Source organism: Lemur catta, chromosome 15 (assembly GCF_020740605.2).
Source record: "Lemur catta isolate mLemCat1 chromosome 15, mLemCat1.pri, whole genome shotgun sequence".
In the NCBI taxonomy this organism is placed as follows: domain Eukaryota; kingdom Metazoa; phylum Chordata; class Mammalia; order Primates; family Lemuridae; genus Lemur; species Lemur catta.
This window is the reverse complement of record NC_059142.1, coordinates 28,432,404-28,453,376: the sequence shown is the minus strand read 5'-3', so window position 1 is coordinate 28,453,376 and position 20,973 is coordinate 28,432,404. Positions and strand designations below refer to the sequence as shown.

The following is a 20,973-nucleotide window of genomic DNA, read 5'->3' as shown; positions in this document are numbered from 1 at the left end:
GTCTCCTGGAGTCACAAAAAAGTGTGATAGAGGAAGAGGAGGTCACAGATGATCTTTTCCTACCTGGGGCCACATGAATACAAGGACAGGTCGTGATGTTTGAGAACTCATCTTGGGTGGAAAAAGAAGTACCAGAGAGAATCTTGGCCAAAGAGGTATTTATTCATACCTTGTCTTTTTTCTAGAGTTAGAATACGAAAAGTACATTCAACCAGATAAAAATTATTATGGAGGCCCACAAAAGGGCAGAGGGAAGAATTGAGGGGTGTGAAGGAGGTGAAAATTACTGGTCCAGACACACAGCTCTCCTCTTCTGGTCTGGCCCAATCCCAGGGGAGAGTATTTGGATGGTGTGTGCAGGGCAGGCTGGGTGGTCTCTCAGGCAAAGCTCCAGAACTGCGATTTCTCCCCCGGAGCTTCCGGTAGACGCGAGGGGCAGCCTATCTGAGGCCGTTCTCCCTGGTGTGTTTCTGGAGTCCAGTCAGTGAATGCCGTGCTAAGGGGAGAAGCCCGCCCTCTTGTGAGAGCCGAGGAGCCTTGAAGACCAGGGCCTAAATACAGTCATTCCCTCTGCACACTGTGGCCTCCCTGGGCTGGAGCTGGAATCTCCTCAAAAGATATTTTGGATCCACTCCGCCAAGCCCAGTGAAGCCCCTCATCATAAAGCAAAGCGGCATAAAGTTTAGTCTGATGACTCAGGTTCAGAGTTGAAGTTCATGGTGAAGGGGTTCATCTAAGAGCTGGAATCTCTCAAGGGTGCTCTGAGCTTTGCCACCACTTTCTTTCATGTGTTCCCATCAGACTGGTTCTCTGGGGGATGGTGAGGCCTCTGCCTGGTGTCTGAAGGGAGAAGCCCCGTGTGTGCCCCTCTCTCCCCGTGCTGGGCCAGAGGAGATTGGCTTGCAGGCGGCAATACAGCCTGAGGGGAAGGAGGGAGGGGAACTCCGAAGTCCGTTCCAGGCCCAGTAACAGCATTTCTCACACCTGTCACAAGACAGGTATGGGACCTCAGGACCACAGGCTGTCAGGGCAGAATCGGACATCCCACATCACTTGGTCCCACTCCACCCTCAGCAAGCCAGGGGCCCAGAGATGTTAAGTAACCTGCCTAAGGTCACAGAGCGAGTAGGAGCAAATGCAGAACGACAACTCAGGGCCTGCAACCCGGAAGCCTGCGTTCTTCCGTCATTGCTTCTTCCCATCTCCCCCAGTACCTGGCGTGGGCTGCGCATAGGGTAGCTGCTTAACTCGTTAGCGTGGTTTCCTCTTCCCTGTCCCAATGTTAGGGCACCTGGTGCTCCTTGGGCTTTCTCTGCCTTCTGCGATTCAGTCCCTCCCACTGGGGCGCTAGAGAGGCTCACAGCATGACCCTGTGTCTCGTTTCAGTGATGAGGGGCCTTCTGCATCTCCCAGACCTCCTGGCTTGGCTGATCCTGCTCCAGGCTGCGGTAGCTGCCGCGAGGGGTAAGTGTCTCCCTGTACTGGTTTCCTGGGGCTGCCGTAACAAAGCACCACAAACTGGGTGGCTGCAGACAACAGAAACTTATTTTCTCACAGTCCAGGAGGCTCGACGTCCAAGATCAAGGTGTTGGCAGGGCCGTGTTCCCCCTGAAGGCTCTAGAAGAGAATTCTTCCTGTCTCTTCCAGCTTCTGGTGGCTCCTGGCATCCTTGGTGTTCCTTGGCTTGCAGCTGCATCACTCCAATCTCTACCTCAGTCTCCACATGGCCTCCTTCTCTGCACATTCCCTCCTCTTGTTATAAAACCACCAATCATTGAGTTTAGGGCTCAGCCTAATCCAGTATGACCTCATTTTAATAGGGTCTGCAGAGACCTTCTTTCCAAATAGGGTCATATTCTGAGGCTCCCTGTGGATGTGAATTTGGGGAGGGCTGTTTAACCCACTACATTCTCCTTGTTCAGAGAATGGGTCCTCCCCACCCCCCATATTCCAGATCCCAATACTAGTGAAAACAAGGAATCCCACCTCTACTTTCACGCCATCTCCCTCTCTACTTCAGGGTCCTGGTGATCACTAAGCTCTTTGATGGACTTGCTTAAGGGTCCGTGCAACCATCTCACCAAGAACCAGAAAAATCCCCACAGCCCAGTAGCCTGAGCCAACCTGAGTGATCATATTCTTCCTTCATCCCACCCCTGGGTGTTCCAGTGGAATCTCAAAGAGCAATTTTAGCATCTAATTGAAGATCCCAGAGTATTCTTCCCATTCTGTGCTTCTGCCCCTTAAGGACTCTTGTGAGAGTTTCCTAATCTTGATCTCCTGCCTGCTGTGATTTGAGGGGTGGGAGTGACGGCAGAGGAAGAGGGAGCCAGGCAGAGGACATCTCAAAGGAGTGGTGTCTGATGCCCTGCTCCCTTCTCCACCCCAAGCACAGACCACCAGAACTGCTGCCATCTCGGAAGCTGTGAGTCAGGTCAAGGTCCAAGTCAACAAGGCCTTCCTGGACTCCCGAACCAGGTATGTGACACACACATACGTGTACTTCCTTTCACAGGTTTTGGGTTAATGCCAAGCACGTCTAGGCCAGCTCTGACAAGCCAGTGAGCCAGAGCAATTGTAAAACTTGCCCTTCCACCCGTCTCCAAGTATGTGGCATGTAGGAGCAATCATCCACAACTCCTAACACCGTTGGCCTGGAAGTTACCTGGAAGTAAACATCTAACCTAATTCTGGAAGGACTTTCTTCCAGAAGACCTAATATTTCCTTGGGTCATGCATTCCAGAGTCTCAGAAAGCCTCTAGGTAAAAGTTCTTCATTCAGCCTACTAGCATTGACTGACTTAGGTCGGGGTCGCTAGAAGCAGAACCCGAGATCTGGATTACGTGCAGGTGACTAATTAGGGGCGTGCTCTCAGGAAAGCTGAAATGGAGTGATGGAAGGGGAGGCTGGAAGGCAGTAGGCCTGGTGACTCCTTGCACCTGCCCTGTGCACCTGTGTAGTCCTCTAGTGCTTTAGAGTTAATGGCCTGGTACACAGTGAAAAGCCAGGCATGACAGCCAGTGAACTGTACCCAAAAATCAGGGCTGTCTTTTGTGAGAATTTGAGCCACTTCCAGTATTTCTGAGTCTTAGAGCCCCAGAGATCATCTCGTAAAGCCCCTTCATCTCACACATAAGGAAACTGAGGCACGGTGAGGAGGTAGAGGGTTCTCAAGGGAAGACTTTTCTTTCCACCTTGCCCTTGGTCATCTATGTGTTGTCACAAACTTCTGAGTGGAAGGGTTTTTGTTTTCTCATTGTACACATGGGAAATTAAGGAATAGGCTGGGTGCTTCGGGCCACATCTGAACAAACTCGATGCTAGCTCTAGGGCCAGATGCAGTGAAGGATGTTTTCATGGGCAGCCTGGAGGCCCACATACATCTTATCCCTAGAATTCTCCTCCACGGGGCTTGATGACATGCCAGCCACATGCTGGGGGTTCCTCAAGTCTGAATCAGTCACTCCCAGGGGCCTGTGTGTGTTTTTGAGGCTCCTTAGTTCCAGCCCAGCTGCAACCCTCTGACTGGAACCAGGAACTGGTCTTTTCACGTCCGTCCACCTGCCTTCCCTCAGCACCAGACCTGACAACACTCAGTGGCCACTGTAGCCTCCTCCTCCCGGGGGAGCATTTCCAGAGGCACTAGCAGAGAAATGAAGAAAAGGTCCGGGGAGCACAGAAGTGTCTGTGTCCCGTGTGCCTCCCACGTCCCCTGTACACACACCACCTCCCGCCCCTCCGCTGGGCCCCCAGCCCCCTCCTACAGCGCCGGGCCAAGACCCCCACCGCTCTCCACCACAGGCTGAAGGCCGCCATGAGCTCTGAGACGCCCACCAGCCGACAGCTGTCAGAGTACCTCAAGCACGCCAAAGGCCGGACACGCACAGCCATCCGCAACGGGCAGGTGTGGGAGGAGTCCCTAAAGACACTGAGGCAGAAGGCGTCCTTGACCAATGTCACAGGTACAGAAAACCCACTGGCCCCCTGATGGCAGGAAGGGGCCACCTCCCCGCAGGAGAGAGCACAGGCCACCAGAAGTGGCACTCCTTGTCAGGAGCTATCTCCTCAAAGACGGACATGCAACTCTCCCTTCTCAGAACCGTAGACCAGACTGGCAGAGCAACGAGGGGCTTAGAGGACAGTAGAGGCAGGAACTCAGACCTAGCAATGCCACATTGCCAACTCCAAGTAAAGGGACATTGGTACTCTTTGTACAATACCATCTGTAAAGCCTCTGCCCAGAGGAAGTGCTAAAGTCAATAAACACAGGCTCCCTGTCCCAAACCACAGTGCCACCACTTCCTCTAATAGAGGGGACATTTAAGCCACCTGTGTCAGGGCGATTTATAAGGATTATGTCACAGGAGATGAGATTGCCATCTTGTTCTGGGTAAGTTGTTGCTGAAACAATGAATTTAACTGATGGCTTGGTCATGACCTCCTCCGCGCCCATCCCCACCCCCAGCCAAATGCCACAGCTCATGGAGGGCCATGAGGAAGGGGTTTGGTCCCGACAGGAGGAAGAGGCTGCAGATTCTCCCTGGGAAAACAGCAATGGAGGAAGAATACCTGGCCCAGGACTTGGGCAAATTCCAAAGTGCCAAAAGAAGGAAACTGGGACAAGGTGGGGAGAAGTGATGAGCACTTTGGATTGTGAAATTCAAAAGGTGCTGAGGGTTGAACCCCAGCCCCTGTCAACTTTCACAGATTCCCGCCCTCCCTCCCCTGAAAAGAAGCCCCATACATCCACACTTCCCCGTCTCCCTTTCATTGCAGGAGGGATGAGGGGCTACGTTCGGAACTTGGCAGCTGTCTCCATTCTGTGCCTACATTGAACCCTCTGATGCCTAAGGCCCTCCTCTGTTACTCCTCCACCTCTCCCCTTCCCCTCACTATAAAATTACCTGTCCCTGGGTGCGGTGGCTCACGCCTGTAATCCTAGCACTCTGAGAGGCTGAGGTGGGAGGATTGCTTGAGCTCAGGAGTTCAAGACCATCCTGAGCAAGAGCGAGATCCCATCTAGTAACTAAAAGTAGAAAAATTAGCCAGGTGTGGCCACACATGCCTATAGCCCCAGCTACTCGGGAAGCTGAGGCAGGAGGATCGCTTGAACCCAGGAGTTTGAGGTTGCTGTGAGCTAGGCTGACATCATGGCACTCTAGTCCGGCCAAAGAGCAAGATTCTGTGTATGTATATATATGTCCCTTCCTGACATCCTTCCTAGCTATATTGCTGCTTGCTTGATACTTTAGGTGTCAGTGAAGCTTTAGAAGGAAAACAATCTTATCAAACTCATACTAACATATGCTTAACCTCTCGGGGGTATTTTCATTCTAAGAGAAAGATTTGTAGATTCAGATGAATCTTGGCCTGAGAGACAAGGAATTACCAGCCATGCTGGGGACATTCCCAGTTACTCACTATCTGTGTGGCCTGGGGCAAATCTTTTGAGTGTCATGGTCTCAGTTTCTTCTCTGTAAAATGGGAGTAAAAAAAATCTTACCTTAATGAGTTGTGAAGATTAAATGAGAAACCGCCTGAGAAATGCTCACCTAGAACATGGGATGTATTCCAAACACGTGTCCTGCCGCGTTTGGAGAAGGACGTGCCTCTGAATGGAGTAGGAACTCGGCCCCTTTGGGTCCCTTCTGTTTCAGGCTCCAGCCTGGACCTGACCTCGCTGTCCTGGGAGGTGGGCTGCGATGCCCCTGCTCCGGCGGTGCAATGCGACATGAGCAGCCCTTACCGCACCATTTCGGGAGACTGTAATAACAGGTGCTTGGGCGGGGGGCGGGGGGCGTGAGGGGCAGACCCCACTAACCACCCCGCCCCGCCCACCTGCACCCCCAACCACACGCCTTGCTTCGCCCCTTGGGCATTCCAGGCGGAACTGCCGCTGCCGCTGCCACAGCCCTACCCTCCCGGACTTGCGCCCCCAGCTTCCCCACCTTCCAAAGATCACGCGTCTCCAGCGGCCCCAGTGAGCCCACCGTGTCTCAGTGGAAGCGACACCTTTCCCCAGGGCAGGAGTCCCGCGCCCTCAGGGGATGGGGCAGTTCGGAACCCCCCCCCCCCCCATTGGACGCACACCCTCTGCGTCCCCTTTCCCTCGGGCAGAGGCTCCCGGGCAGCGGGACCCGGGGCCAGGGGTGGCCGGCGCGGCAGGAGACCCCGAGCCGAGCGGCCGAGGCTGAGGGCGGGTCCCCGCGGTTCCAGGAGGAGGCACCGCGGAGTACGAGGACGGGCTCTCCCTGCCCTTCGGGTGGACGCCGGGGAAGACGCGGAACGGCTTCCGGCTCCCGCTGGTGAGGGCGGGCCGGCTGGGGGCGAAGGACGGGGAGCAGAGGGGAAGGGATGCCCTCCCCAAACACACGCGGAAAGGAAGAAGAAACAGGTGGGCGGGCGGAGGGATGCGCGGCGGAGCCGCTTCCCGAGAGAGATGATTCGGACTTGCTCCCTGGCGACGTTCCCCAAAGTGCCACTAGACGGCAGCACAGCTCCGAGCCCGGAGCCCAGCCACGTGGTGGTCCCGTCCCAGCCGCCAAAGGCCTGGTACCCTGGGGTCTCCCAGGCAGATGGCCTCCCTGCCCCATCCTGCTCGCGCTTACCCCGGCCCCAGCCCCTGGAGTGCATCAGCTGTTGTTTGCCTGGAGGGCCTATCTGTTGGCCGCATCGGAGCTGGCAGCCCCTACCCAGAGCCCCTCTCCTATTCCCGGACACCTGGCAGCTCCGTGGCACTCACTTCGGAGGCAGCCTGTCTTTGTTTTTCCTCCCCATAATGGAAAGGGCACTGGCCTTGCAAGTCATCAAGTCACACAGACCTGGGTTCAGTCCCATCCCTGCCCTTTTGTAGCTGCAGGGCCTTGGAGAACTGACGTCACCGCTCCAGGATTCAGTGTAGTCCTTTACAAGATGGGGTAATGGCCCCCACCTCACAAGCTCCTTATGGGGATTGAATGTACCTGTTACATAGTGGGCACTTAATAAACTGCAGTTAAATCTGAATCCTCAAAGCACTTTTTCCTCTAATCCACCCTCCCCTTCTCCCTCCATCCATAGGCCCGGGAGGTATCCAACGAGATTGCCGGCTATCTGAATGAGAAGGATGTCCTGGACCAAAATAGGTCCCTGCTCTTCATGCAGTGGGGTCAAATTGTGGACCACGACCTGGACTTTGCCCCTGACACAGAGCTGGGGAGTAACGAGTACTCCAAAGCCCAATGTGAGGAGCACTGTATCCAGGGAGGCAACTGTTTTCCCATCATGGTAGGCCCTGCAGCGGGACGGATGTCCGTAACCAGTCCCTTACCCACCCTGATGTAGGAGACATTCCCAGCCCTTTAACTAGGATCTCTTGGTAGACCTTGGATGCTGATTTGATAGCTTCCCAAGCCTCACACATCCATTCATTCACTCATCCATTTATTCAGCAAATAGACATTAACCATCTAATCCGTGCCAGGCAGTACACTAAGCACCGGGGATACAAAAGTGAATAAGACACTGCTTCTGCTGTCAAGCACAAAGGGCCAGTGTGGGAAATGGACACGTAACTACTACTGGCAAAACTGGAAAGCTCTGGGGAGCCTTGGTCAGCAGCAGTGGTAACACCTGGGGGTTTATTAGACATGCAAAATCTCAAGCCTCACCCCAGACGTCGGGAAATACATTCTATTAATACATTTTACCAAGATTCCCAGGAGATTCATCTTACACACAGTACAGGTTTTGAAACACTGCTGTAAGTCATTCTAAAGCATGACTTCAGCTCCCAGAAGGAGCTGAAACTTGGATGAATCAGAATGAGCCGCAGGGATTTGTGGGAATTTCCTGCAGGAGGGAGAGGACCTGGCAGTGGTGCACCTTTTCTTCTTATTCACGGGTTTCACAGTTAGAGAGCAATTTATTCACTTAAACAACAAATCAAGGCTATGTGCTGTGGCATAAAGAATATGAGCTGGGAAATGAAGCCAATCTAGATCTGAATCCCACATATTTCCCTTCCAGCAGTTTGTAAGTTCTTAGGCAAGTTACTTAATGGTTCTGAGCCTCAGTTTCCTCACCTGTAAAATGGGACTGAATTGTCCACTTTACGGGGTTTTCTGAGGACAGAAGTGAGATAAAGTATTCATAATGCCTGGCATATGGTAGGTCCAGAAATAAATAAATGGTAGCTTTATTAGTAGTAATTATTAACGAACCCTTTCCCATCTCGTGTCCTGCTTTCCTGTACAGGGATGTCAGGACTCCCCTCCCCATCGAAAATTCAGAGCCCTCACTGTAAAGGACTGAATGGTTGCCTTTTGCTCTTTTATTCTGTAAATAGACATTAACCGTCTAGTCCGTGCCAGGCAGGACATAGTGAACTTCAGGGTATTAAAGGCCCAGGGTGTGCAACATCAGCAGGAAGTGTCTAGGGTCAGTGTCTGGTCCCAGGGTCCCAGGAGGGTGTCATCAACATCTTTGCATCCAGACTTGCCCTGGGGAAAGGTCACCAGGGCCCAGCTATGCAGCCCCTGCCTGGTCATTTATGCCCAATCTCTCTGCAGTTCCCACGCAATGATCCCAAACTGAGGACTCAAGGGAAGTGCATGCCTTTCTTCAGAGCCGGGTTTGTCTGTCCCTCTCCGCCCTACCAATCCTTGGCCCGAGAACAGATCAACGCTCTGACCTCCTTCCTGGATGCCAGCTTTGTGTACAGCTCCGAGCCGTACCTGGCCAGCCGCCTCCGCAACCTCAGCAGCCCCCTGGGCTTCATGGCCGTCAACCAGGAGGTCTCAGACCATGGGTTACCCTTCCTGCCCTTTGCCAACAAGAAACCAAGCCCCTGCGAGTTCATCAACACCACCGCCCGTGTGCCCTGCTTCCTGGCAGGTGAGTCTAGGCTGGGAGCAGAAGGGCCCAAGGGGGTTACCCAGGGAGGCTTTACCACTGCTCCTTTCTCATCATCTTTCTGGAAAAATGCACACCAAGCCACTGCTGACCCTGGCACTGGTCCAGGACTGGCAGAAGGGCCCAGGTGAATAGAGAATCTAAGAACATGTATTCACTGTAAAACAAAATAAGGAAGTCCAGAAAAGCTCAAAGAAAATAAAAAGAAAATTCACACAATCCCATCACCCATCAAAATCATCATTAACAATTTTTAATACCTATCATTCCAGTATTTTTCTATCACACATATAGCTCTACGTTGTTTTACATAATTGGGGTCCTACTAATGCTCTATAACCTGATGCCTTCACTTAGTATACTCCATGCCCTTAACTATTCTTCTAGAACACGATTTTTTTTTTTGTTGAGACAGAGTCTTGCTCTGTTGTCCAGGCTAGAGTGCCCTGATGTCAGCCTAGCTTACAGCAACCTCAAATTCCCGGGCTCAAGCAATCCTTCTGCCTCAGCCTCCTGAGTAGCTGGGACTACAGGCATGCGCCTCCATGCCCGGCTAATTTTTTCTATCTATATTTTTAGTTGTCCAGCTAATTTCTTTCTATTTTTAGTAGAGACAGAGTCTTGCTCTTGCTCAGGCTGGTCTCGAACTCCTGACCTCGAGCGATCCTCCCGCCTCGGCCTCCCAGAGTGCTAGGATTACAGTACAACATGATTTTTAATGGCTGCCTGGTACTTCCTGACATTTGTTACCATACTTTATCTTCTTCTCAACCCTATGTGGAGGAATTTAGTTATTTCTAGTTTTTCTGTGTTGTATTGTTGTTGTTTAGGTAATGATGATTGATGAATCTTTGTTCTCATTTTCGATACATTTAAGATAATTTCCTAGAAGAGGAAGTTCTAGATTAAGAGGAACGTATATTTTTAAGGCAACCTGCATGTGACCAAAGCCCTCCTAATTCTGTTCCTTCCAGGGGCTCACGCCCTTCTGGGACAAACCTCCTGGCCACCCTGACATGGCAGAAAGCCTGCCCAGAGGCCAAGGTCCCTTGGTAGACCTTTTGGATTTTGTATTCACACATACCCAACATCAATCCAGACACAAAGCCAAGCTGTTTCCTATTTTCATAAAAATATGCACTAACACCAAGAATTTGTGGATTTAGTAGACTTCCTTAAAGATTAGAGGACACCTGGTCTTTCACCATTTAACTGCCCCCATCCTTACTCCTCTCCACCCCCCCATAAGCCCCCATCTAGATTCTTCTCCCTTTATTACCTAGAGGAATTCAGCCCTACCCAGGTTCCTACCCTCAAACCTGCATTCCTAAAATTTTCAGAGTTGCTCTGCAAAATAAAAAGCCCCTCATTTATTTCACCTGCCCTTCTTAGAAGGAAGTTGAATTAATTACAATTAACAAAATTTTCCTTCCTCGTATGTCACCAGTAGCCTTTACCACATTCCCACGTGATAAGCCTTATTATCCCCATTTTCACAGACAGGAGACTGAGGCTCAGAAACACTAGGTAACTTGCCCAAGGCCACACAGCTAAGAAGTGTGTGTACGGAACTGAGGAATCAAACCTGTGATTCCCCCCCCCCCCATCCTCATCCTTCTCCGCCCTACTTCCCTTAAGCTGACTGGCAAGAGGGGCTTAGGAGAGGGCCCCGTGGGGCACCATCATTTCTTTGTGTGGGTTCCTGGGTCCCCAGCCTGCTCGGGGAGAAGCCACCTCCCTGCCTTCTGGGCTTTCAGGAGATTCCCGAGCCTCAGAGCAGACCCTGCTGGCCACGTCCCACACCCTCTTTCTGCGCGAGCACAACCGGCTGGCCAGAGAACTGAAGAGACTCAACCCCTCGTGGGATGGAGAGAAGCTCTACCAGGAAGCCCGGAAGATCCTGGGAGCCTTCGTGCAGGTAGGAAGGCCCAGGCCCACCTGGCCCTGCCTTCCAGCTCTGCCGTCTGCTCGCTGCCACACCTCCAGCTACCTCCTCTGTTTCCAGACCTCTGTGTCCCCCTTCTTCACCTCTGCTGCTTCTCTCCCACTGTCTTGTCCTTATAAATGACTCCTCTTTTCATTTCTTCAGCTTCTCTGTCCCAGAATGAATCCCTGAATTCAGAGTGATGGAGAGTCATCCAGATGCTGATCCCTTTAGTGTGTCTGCCCTGGTGCCATCACTGGGACCATAGGCTCTGCCACTCCTGGGACTGCCACATTATAGTGATGTCGGTTATTGTGATTTCATTCTCTTCCTTTATAATTCTCTGCCACATGTCATGGGTATGCTCAACTGGTATTGTTGATTGGCTAATCGACTAACTAGAAGAGACTTAGAAAGATTAATAAGTTAGGCTGGGCATAGTGGCTCATGCCTGCAACCCCAGCACTTTGGGAGGCTGAGGCAGGAGGATCACTTTAGGGCAGGAGTTTGAGACCAACCTGGACAACATAGTGAGACCTTGTCTCTAAAAAATGAGAAAAAATGGTGGCACACACCTGTAGTCCTAGCTACTCAGGAGGCTGAAGCAGGAGGATCACTTGAACCCAGAAATTCGAGGCTGCAGTGAGCTGTGATTGTTCCACTGTACTCCAGACTGGGTGACAGAGCAAGGCCCTGTTCAAAAAACAAAAAAGTTGACAGGTTGATATATTTTAAACATTTTGTTTTGAAATAATTATAGATTCTCGGGAAGTTGTAAAAAAATGTACAGAAAGGTCCTGTGTACCCCTCCCCCAGCCTCCCCCAGTGCTAACATCTTTCATAACCATAGCAAAAGCAGGAAGTTTAACATTGATACAAACCATACAGCTTATTCAGACTTCACCAGTTTTAAATTCAATCGTGTGTGTGTGTGTGTGTGTGTGTGTGTGTCTGCTAAAATTCAGAATTTGCCTACTTCTTTCAGTTCTATCAGGTTTTGCTTCATGTATTTTAGAGCTCTGTTGTTTGATGCATAAACATTTAGGATTGCTTTATCTTCTTGATGGATAGATCCTTTTTTCATTATATAATGTCCCTTTTTGTCCTAGGTAACTTTATTTGCTCTGAAATCAACTTTATCTGATATTAATATAGCCACTCCTCCTTTTTAAAATTAATGTCTCTTTGATATATCTTATTTCCTCCATTTCAACCTATGTATGTCATCATGTGTCTTGTAGGCAGTGAGTTTCTTGTAGACAGCATATAGTTGGGTCACTTTTAAAAAAATCTACTGTGCCAATTTCTGCCTTGTAACTGATGTATTTAGACCATTTACCTTTAAAGTAACTATTAATGTGTTAGGGCTTAACCATGCCATTTTATTATTTGTTTTCTGTTTTTTCCTTCTGTTTCTTGTTCCTCTGTTGTTATTGTTTTTGTTGCCTTCCTGTGGGTTAATTGAACATTTTTAGAGGTCCATTTTGATTTTTATATATTGCTTTATATGTTTTTTTTTTTAGTGGTTGTTCTCAGTATGGGTAGATAGATAGAGATAGAAAGATAGAGACACATGGCATATCACAATCTACTGGTGTCAGTGTTTTATCACTTCAAGTGAAATATAGAAAACTTACTTCCACAAGGACCCTTTTCCTCCCCACTTTTAAAATATAATTATCTAAAGTATTTCCTCTACATACAGTTTGCATGACATCATATGGTGCTTCAATCATAAAATATGATTAAAGAAACTTATAAGGTAGAAAATAATTTATGTTTGCTTCTATTTTTACTCATTACATTGTTCTTCTTTCCTTTCTGAAGTCCCAGCCTTCTTTTGTTATCACTATCTTTTGTTTAAAGAGTTTTCTTTAGCCATTCTTTAAGAATAGGTCTGCTAGCAACAAATTTTCTCACTTTTCCTTCATCTGAGAATGTCTTTATTTCCCCTTTATTCCTGAAGAACAGTTTCAGTTTCACCAATACTAGATTCAGGGTTTACAATTCTTTTCTTTCAGCACGTGAAAAATGTTCTGTGACTTTCTCATGGCCTCCATGGTTTCAGATGAGATATTCACTGTTATTTGGATTGGTGCTTCTTTATAGGTAATTTGTCATTCTCTTTGGCTGTTTTTAAAACTTTTTCTTTTTTTCCCTGGCCTCAAACCCCTGGGCTGAAGCGATACTACCACCTCAGCTTCCAAAAGTGCTGGGATTGCAGGCATGAGCCACCACACCTGGCCTGAGACTTTTCTTTATGTTTAGTTTTCAGAAATTTAATTATGATGTGTCTTGGAGTAAATTTGTTTACATTTATACTGTTTGGGATTTAGTCACCTTCTCAAATCTGTAAATGTATGTCTTTCATCAATTTTGAGAAATTTTTAGGGATTAGTTCTTCAAATACTTTTTCAGTTTCACCCCTTTCTCCTCTACTTCTGAGACTCCATTGATATGAATGTTAGACCTTTTGTCATTGTCTCACAGAACCCTGAGACTCTCATTTGTCTGAGGTTTTTTTTTAAAGTCTGTTTTCTTTCTGTTGTTAAGATTGAGTAAATTCTATTGATCTGTCTTCAGTTCTATCCTCTCATCTCTATTATTGAGTCTATTTAAGTCTTTTTAAAATTTCAGTTAGTATACTTTCAGTTCTATCATTTTAATTTGTTTCTTTTTATAACTTCTACTTCTTTGCCATGATATTCTGTTTTTTGTTTGTTTCAGGAGAATCTATAATTGATTATTGAAGCATTTTTATAATGGCTGCTTTAAAATATCAGATCCTTCTAACATCTGATTCATGTTGGTCTTGGCATTAGCTGAATGTCTTTTCTCACTCAAAATGTGGCTTTCCTGGTTCTTGGTAATATGAATGATTTTCTTTTTCTTTTCTTTTTTTTCTTTTCTTTTACCCCACCATGACAGACACGCAAGGAATGGTTTTCAACTCTCTCCTAGACATTTGGTTATTGTGTTAGGAGACTCTTAATCCTATTTAAATCTTTAGCACATAGTTACCTTGTTTAGGTTTCACACGTAGGTTCTGGACTACTTTTGTGAGCTTTAGTTCCATCAAAGTTTAGTTTCCTGAACCTTGCGATGCTATGTTCGTTTGCTTCATTCTTCGGGTGCTTCTGGCCTTCCCATTCAATCTCTACTGGTGCTGTCTGCAAGGCAGGAAGGTACTTTCCTTGCTGTCTGCTGTTGCTCAGCAACCTTTTAGGGAAGGAGAGGCCACTGTGCCCGATCTTCTTATGCCACCAGGTGATGAGCAAAGACACAGAGCTTCACTACTGCCACCACTGCAGGCCAGTCTGACCATTTGCCAGCGTAGATTGTGGATCAAGGGCTGGGATAGCCAGAGTCTTCAAGGGGGCGTGAGTTGTGAAGCAGTGATCAAGGTTTTCTACTAGGTCTCTGCTGGATTTCCCTTGGCCCAAACCTTCAGAAGGAGACAGCAGGCTTTACTTGACTTCTTTTGCCCATTTCTGTTGGAGGTTCCAGATTACCAGCCTCTCCTGCACCCAGTCTAGGGGTATGTAGGAACTCACCATGTTGGTATTCCCCAAGTCAAAAAATCCCCAGCCAGTTTACTCTCTTCTTTCCAGCTTTCAAAGTCCTTTTATTGTTGTCTGTTGAATAATTTCCAGGGTGTTTAGTTATATTTAGTGGGAGGAACAAGGAAAATGAGTCTCCTCCATCTTATTCTAGAACCAGAGTCCCATGCACATATTTGTAACTATCAAATAGATCTATTTCCATTATTTTTTTCTCAAAATCTCCAGAATTCAATATTTATTTTTTAAAAATGTTTGGACCCAGTAATCGTATTGCTGGAGATGTTTGTAGGAAATCATCCAGCAGAGTAAAAAATGTCTGCCTAAAGATTGTATAAGTTAAGGCTTATATTAGTTTGCTAGGGCTGTCATAACAAAATACCAGAGACTAGATGGTTTAAATAAAAATTTTCTCAGGCCGGGCACGGTGGCTCACGCCTGTAATCCTAGCACTCTGGGAGGCTGAGGCGGGTGGATCGCTCAAGGTCAGGAGTTCGAGACCAGCCTGAGCAAGAGCGAGACCCCGTCTCTACCAAAAAACAAAAAAAATAGAAAGAAATTATCTGGCCAACTAAAATATATATAGAAAAAATTAGCCGGGCATGGTAGCACATGCCTGTAGTCCCAGCTACTCGGGAGGCTGAGGCAGTAGGATCGCTGAAGCCCAGGAGTTTGAGGTTGCTGTGAGCTAGGCTGACGCCATGGCACTCACTCTAGCCCGGGCAACAAAGCGAGACTCTGTCTCAAAAAAAAAAAAATTTTCTCACAGTTCTAGGGGCTGGAAGTCCAAGATCAAGGTGTTGGAAGATTTGGTTTCCCTGAAGCCTGTCTCCTTGGCTTGCAGATAGCTGCCTTCTCACTGTCTTCACACGGCTTTTTCTCTGTGGGTGTGTCTATCTGGTATCTCTCTCTCTCGCCTTATAAGGATGCCAGCTGTATTGGATTAGAGCCCCACCTTATGACCTCATTTAACCTTAATTACCTCCATAAAGGCCTTATCTACAAATAGAGTCATATTAGAGGTTAGGGCTTCAACATAAGAATTTGAGGCATACACAGTTCAGTCCATAATGATGCTTTTTGGACTACGAGAAAAAGAAACCCACTCAGGCTAGTTCAGATGCTCAGTATTGGTTCAACTCTATACATGTGTCAAATGGAAGATGATAAGGGTTTCTTCTGGGACCCCAAGACAGGGAGTGTAGCTGAGCCTCATCAAAGTTTAGAGCCAGAGACTGGAAACCATCTGGAATTAGGGCAGCTACTATGATTCTGTCTCTCCCTCCTCTCTGCTCCTCTCTCAATTTCTCCATTGTTCTCCACTCTCTCTGCAGGTGGGTCTTCTCTGCTTTTCAGCACATGGTAGAAAATGAGCATCTATGTGACCCCACCTGCCATGTCAGATCCAGCACCATCCAAAACAGTCTAGAACAGCTGCATTCCCCATCTAAATTCCTGAGAGGGAATCTGACTGACCAGCTTGGTCGGGTGCCACAGCTGGGCCATCCACTGTGGCTGAAGGTTGGGTTCTGTCTCCTGCTGCCTCCCACAGCCTGGGGGACAGACCACCTGATCCACAGGTGACATCCCCACGGGATTTGCCACTGAACAAACTAGAAGCCACCTAAGAGTAAATCAATAAGGGAATGGCCAATCACATTTAAAATAATTGTGAAAGCTAGTTAGAAATGTAGAAAATGTTAAGTGAAAAAGAGGAATGCAAAGCTATGCATTCTCTAGAATTATAACTATGTAAAATATATATCATATAGATAAAGACTAGAAAGAATACAAATTAATATAATTATTGTGTTATGTGGAGGCATGATTTTTCTTTTCTGAAAATTTTTTCTATTTGTGTTGTTCATTGGTGTTACGTAAAATAACATTAGAACCAATCTTTCCATGATGCAGCATTTCTTTCAGAAATGGAGATTGAATGAATTTCCCTTGGTTGCCCCTGAATCACTCCTGTTTATCATTCTCCTCTCACCCTGACTTTGTTACATTAAAGTGACACACAAGGACTGCCACTTTAGCATCAAGATCATAAACTTAGAGCAAAGATGACAAAGAGAGTACGTGTCATGTCCCAAATTCAAATGACTGATTAGTAGAGTCTATGTTGAGACAAATTATGAGAGATCAGCAGATAGGATGCAGTGATCGATTAGCAATGTCTGCCATGGTCATAGGAATGGAAACTTGGCATGAATGCTATCCATTTGCCATCCTTGGTTTTTGACTGCTCATCCCTCTTGGCCACAGCTCTTCTCCAGCCTCCCTCTGCAGAAGTTTAAACCTTCTCACACCCTTTCCTCATTTCTCTCTCCAGATTATTACCTTTAGAGACTACCTACCCATTGTGTTAGGTGACCATATGCATAAATGGATCCCCCCATACCAATGCTACAATGAATCTGTGGATCCCCGAATTTCCAATGTTTTCACCTTCGCCTTCCGCTTTGGCCACTTGGAAGTCCCCTCTACTGTGTCCCGTCTGGATGAGAATTATCAGCCATGGGGTCCAGAACCAGAACTCGCCCTGCACACCCTCTTCTTCAACACCTGGAGGATAGTCAAAGATGGTATGTCCTTTCAGGGAGCTGTCACCTGGCTCTCCTCTCTGCAGCCTGCTTGCAGGGAAACCTGGCTTGGAAGTCAGACTTCAAGCACTTTTGTGTGACCTTGGGCAAGTGAATTCACCTCACTGAGCCTCAGTTTCCTCATTTGTAAGATGGGGAAAATAGTAATACCCATCTCATGCAGATATCCAAAAAATTAAATGAGCTATACATGTAGAGCACCCTACAGTGGTTCCTGACACAAAGGAGGTGATCAATAAATATTAGTTATTATTATTTCTTTCCTCCTTCTGGCTTCTAAGGTGCCTGGGATTTCCCTACCTCTTTTCCCTGCCCTAGGCTTCTCTGACCTTATAGAAAGAATTCGTGGGCTTGGTAAATAAACTGCTCTTTTCTATTCTCCTCTAAAGCCTTCCACCTCTATGAGGTGCCAGAGGTAGGAGCCAGCTTTCCTTTATCCCTGGGCTGTGCTGTGCTGACACTGGCTTCACTTAAGGCCTCATGCATTAGGGCCATTTCCTAAAGATTTCTGCAGCCTCTTTCCAGTCTGCAGTGTTCCTCAGCAGAACACATGGAAAGAGAAGGAGCTGACTCCATGAACTAGAGCTTGAAAAAGAATCTTGACATTTATACTCATGTCATCATCCCGCCCTTTCTGCCACCCTCAGAGCAGGCAGTGTGGACTCTCCTCTCCCCGGAGCACACCCTGCAGGCTGCACTGTGTTCTGCTCTCCCTGCTTCCAGCCCACGCTGTCCAGGTGTCCCTACTTTCAACCAAGAGAAAATGTCTGGTGGAGGCAGGGGCCAGCCGTGCAAGATGTCCCCACCCTACTCCATCCTAAGGATGGCCTCTGGGTCTCTCTCGGCAGGCGGAATTGATCCTCTGGTGCGGGGCCTGCTGGCCAAGAAGGCCAAGTTGATGAAACAGAACAAAATGATGACGGGCGAGCTGCGCAACAGGCTTTTCCAGCCAACTCACAGGATCCATGGCTTTGACCTGGCTGCCATCAACATACAGCGTGGCCGGGACCACGGGCAGCCTGGTGAGTGCGCTGGAGTCTGGCCTGCGCTGGGGAACTTGTAGCCAATTTCTGGGGCTCTTAGAGACCCTCCTCTGTAACCCTGAGAATCTGATCCATTCTAAAATGGAAGGAAGGCCAGTTTTTAAAACCCACTTTGTTCATCTACAAAGTGGAATCTTCCATTTTCCCTAACTCAGAGACAAGAGCACATACCTGGTACTGTCTTGGAGTTCCTCAGATGAGAAAGAGAACAACAACTAGCTTGTAAAAACAATTTAAAAGCTCAGAAAATATTAAGAAAAGAACAGAGAGAAATCGATGACTATTGGACCTTTCTTTTGTACCCACGAATGGCAATTTAATATAGTAATTAAAAGCCAGACTGCCTGAGTTCAAAGCCCAGCTATGCCATTTACTAGTTATGGGACTTTGGGCGAATTACTTAACACTTCTGTTCTTCAGTTTACACATTTATACAGTGCTTAGAATAGTGCCTGGACTCATAGTGAGTACCACGGAAACTACAATTCCCACGGGACTAAAGTGCCACAGATACAAAATAACAGATCGCTGCCTCCCCGTCCCAAAGGCTGTGAGCTCAGACTTTTTAGGGCTGACAGAGCTGGAGTGGGTATGTCCCCAAGAGCGGGTGTGGGCAGGGATAAGACAGCCTCAGCCTCTGCATCCTAGGGTACAACTCTTGGAGAGGCTTTTGTGACCTCTCACGGCCGCAGACGCTGAAGGAGCTGAACGTTGTGTTAAAGAACAAGGTGCTGGCCAAGAAGTTACTGCGTCTCTACGGCAGCCCCGACAACATCGACATCTGGATAGGGGCCATCGCGGAGCCCCTGGTGGAAAGGGGCCGGGTGGGGCCTCTCCTGGCCTGCCTCCTGGGCAAGCAGTTCCGGCGGATCCGTGACGGAGACAGGCGAGTGAGACTTCAGCGGGGGAGGGCAGGCTGGAGCCCTTCTCCGAGGTGGGTGTCCCAGTGTCCTGCGTCCTGCGTGAGGACTATCTCCAGACCTCAGGATGAGTGGGTCTTTTTCATGGTCCCAGTGGCCTCCTTCCTTCCCCTGTGACGGAGTGGGGCGAGGCCGCAGCTGGACTGGATGGAATGACCTGCTCTCTCTCTCTGCAGGTTCTGGTGGGAAAACCCTGGAGTCTTCACGAAGGGGCAGCGGGACTCTCTACGGAAAATGTCCTTCTCACGCCTTGTCTGTGACAACACCCGCATCACCAAGGTCCCGCTGAACGCATTCTGGGCTAACAGCTACCCACGAGGCTTTGTGGATTGCTCGGCCATTGACAAGCTGGACCTCTCGCCCTGGGCCTCGGCGGGGAATTAGGGGCCTGGGCTCCAAGGCCTCCACACTGCACAGTAAAGCTCCCTTTGGTCCACGATGCCATTTCACACCCAGTCCCAGCCCCTCTTCCCAGCCAGGCCTTTCTACACCTGCCAGATGAACAGCTGGTCCAGGCCCCAGGGAGGCTGCCTTGGCCTTCCCAGCTCTTGCACTCGGCTCCCCACTTCCATCCCCATCCACTCTGCCTGCGGAAATCTTCCTTTCTGTCGGGACTTAGGCCCTCTGAGATGCCCTTGCAGTCTAGCTTGCTGCATGTCACCTGTCCTCTCCCCTCAACAAGCCTTGCTGAGGCTGTGGCCTTTGACCCTTATCTGTCCTCCTGTCCTCTCAAACTAAACTGTACACTGCCTGACCCAGGACTTCAGCCTGCTTCCGAGTGTCCCCCATGGCAGCCAGCGTGGTGCTCAGCACGTAGTGCTCAAAAGCACCTGGTGATCGACTAAAGATGCTGGCAGTGACACTGTTCCCTCTGAAGTCAGGCTTTGGAATTACTGCCAAATAAGCAGCTAGATGTCTGTAATCCGTACGCGTCTCACTGCTGAGATACGGCACGTGTGGGTCTTGGGGTGGGAGGGCACCGTGTGGTGGGATTTCCAAGAGCTCTCGAAGCAAGGGCACCTGGGGAAGAAGAACTGGCTGTGGAGTTGCAGGAGATGGGGATGCTGGCAAGAGATGTGTGGTGGGGGGAATTACCGGTGTTGCCAAGGCATAAAACGGGAAGGAAAACCAAGCTTGAACTCCCTGCAGCTAAAGGTAATTTCTCTTTGAGCAGCCCTTCTGAGAAATACCCTCTTCTAAGGCAGTGGTCCCCAACCTTTTTGGCATCAGGGACCAGTTTCATGGAAGACAATTTTTCCATGGGGGGGCGGGGAGGTGGAGCTCAGGCAGTGATCCCCAACCTTTTTGGCATCAGGGACCAGTTTCATGGAAGACAATTTTTCCATGGGGGGGTGGGGAGGTGGAGCTCAGGCAGTGATGCGAGCGATGGGGAGCAGCTGTAAATGCAGATGAAGCTTCGCTCTCCCACTGCGCGGCCCAGTTGCTAACAGGCCAAGGATGGTACTGGTCTGCAGCCCTGGGGGTTGGGGACCACAGTTCTAGGGCAGTCCTAGGGCCTGTGAAGTCTCTAAGGGGAAATTTCAGAATATTCCTGAGTTGCTGCCCAATACAGATTCATATGTTCTTATTTGGGTCAGGTCAGCCCAGCCAGGGCCCCAGGTCCCCTGCCCGTGGGGTGGGCGTGGGAGACACTTAGCCATCCTGTGGGCAGAGCCCAGCAGCCCGGTGACCTGGACTGCAGCCCTGGCTCTGGCCCCTGCTTCTTTGAGGCCTCAAATGAGCCCCTTTCCTCTCTCAGCAGCCCTGTCCTCATCAGTGAAACGGGGACCAGCAGTGTCTACCCTGCTCTCACCACAGTGGGGCCCTAACGTTACCCGGGGGCCCCAGGGGCCCACTAGACCCCATCATCCTCCACACCTTCCCGTTCCCAGTTGCGGTGCCCCCTCCTCGTATGTGGGAAAGGTGGAGGGAAGCAGGGGGGTCCACCTGTCAGATGTAGGGGTCAAGCTCCAGGCAAGGCTACTGGGGAAATACAGTCCTCTTCCTCCTGCAGTGCTGACCCCACG

General features: G+C 49.1%; 1 protein-coding gene across 1 annotated transcript; it reads left to right on the top strand.

The window, feature by feature from the left end:
- Positions 1 to 1,388: 1,388 nt before the first annotated feature.
- LPO (lactoperoxidase) lies at positions 1,389 to 19,330 on the top strand. Its single transcript, XM_045525671.1, has 13 exons — positions 1,389 to 1,464; positions 2,391 to 2,478; positions 3,803 to 3,963; positions 5,659 to 5,776; positions 6,007 to 6,053; positions 6,224 to 6,306; positions 7,061 to 7,267; positions 8,551 to 8,875; positions 10,651 to 10,811; positions 16,713 to 16,965; positions 17,832 to 18,005; positions 18,675 to 18,912; positions 19,123 to 19,330. Exons 1-13 carry the CDS (start codon positions 1,389 to 1,391, stop codon positions 19,328 to 19,330), a joined length of 2,139 nt encoding a protein of 712 aa, XP_045381627.1.
- The last annotated feature ends 1,643 nt before the right edge of the window (positions 19,331 to 20,973 follow it).

Bases quoted from the DNA above. Each gene is read 5' to 3' on its own strand.
- LPO (XM_045525671.1), top strand. From the start codon at position 1,389: ATGAGGGGCCTTCTGCATCTCCCAGACCTCCTGGCTTGGCTGATCCTG. The intron at 1,465-2,390 runs GTAAGTGTCTCC...CTCCACCCCAAG, and splicing joins TGCGGTAGCTGCCGCGAGGG to CACAGACCACCAGAACTGCT. The intron at 5,777-6,006 runs GTGCTTGGGCGG...GTCTCAGTGGAA, and splicing joins TCGGGAGACTGTAATAACAG to GCGACACCTTTCCCCAGGGC.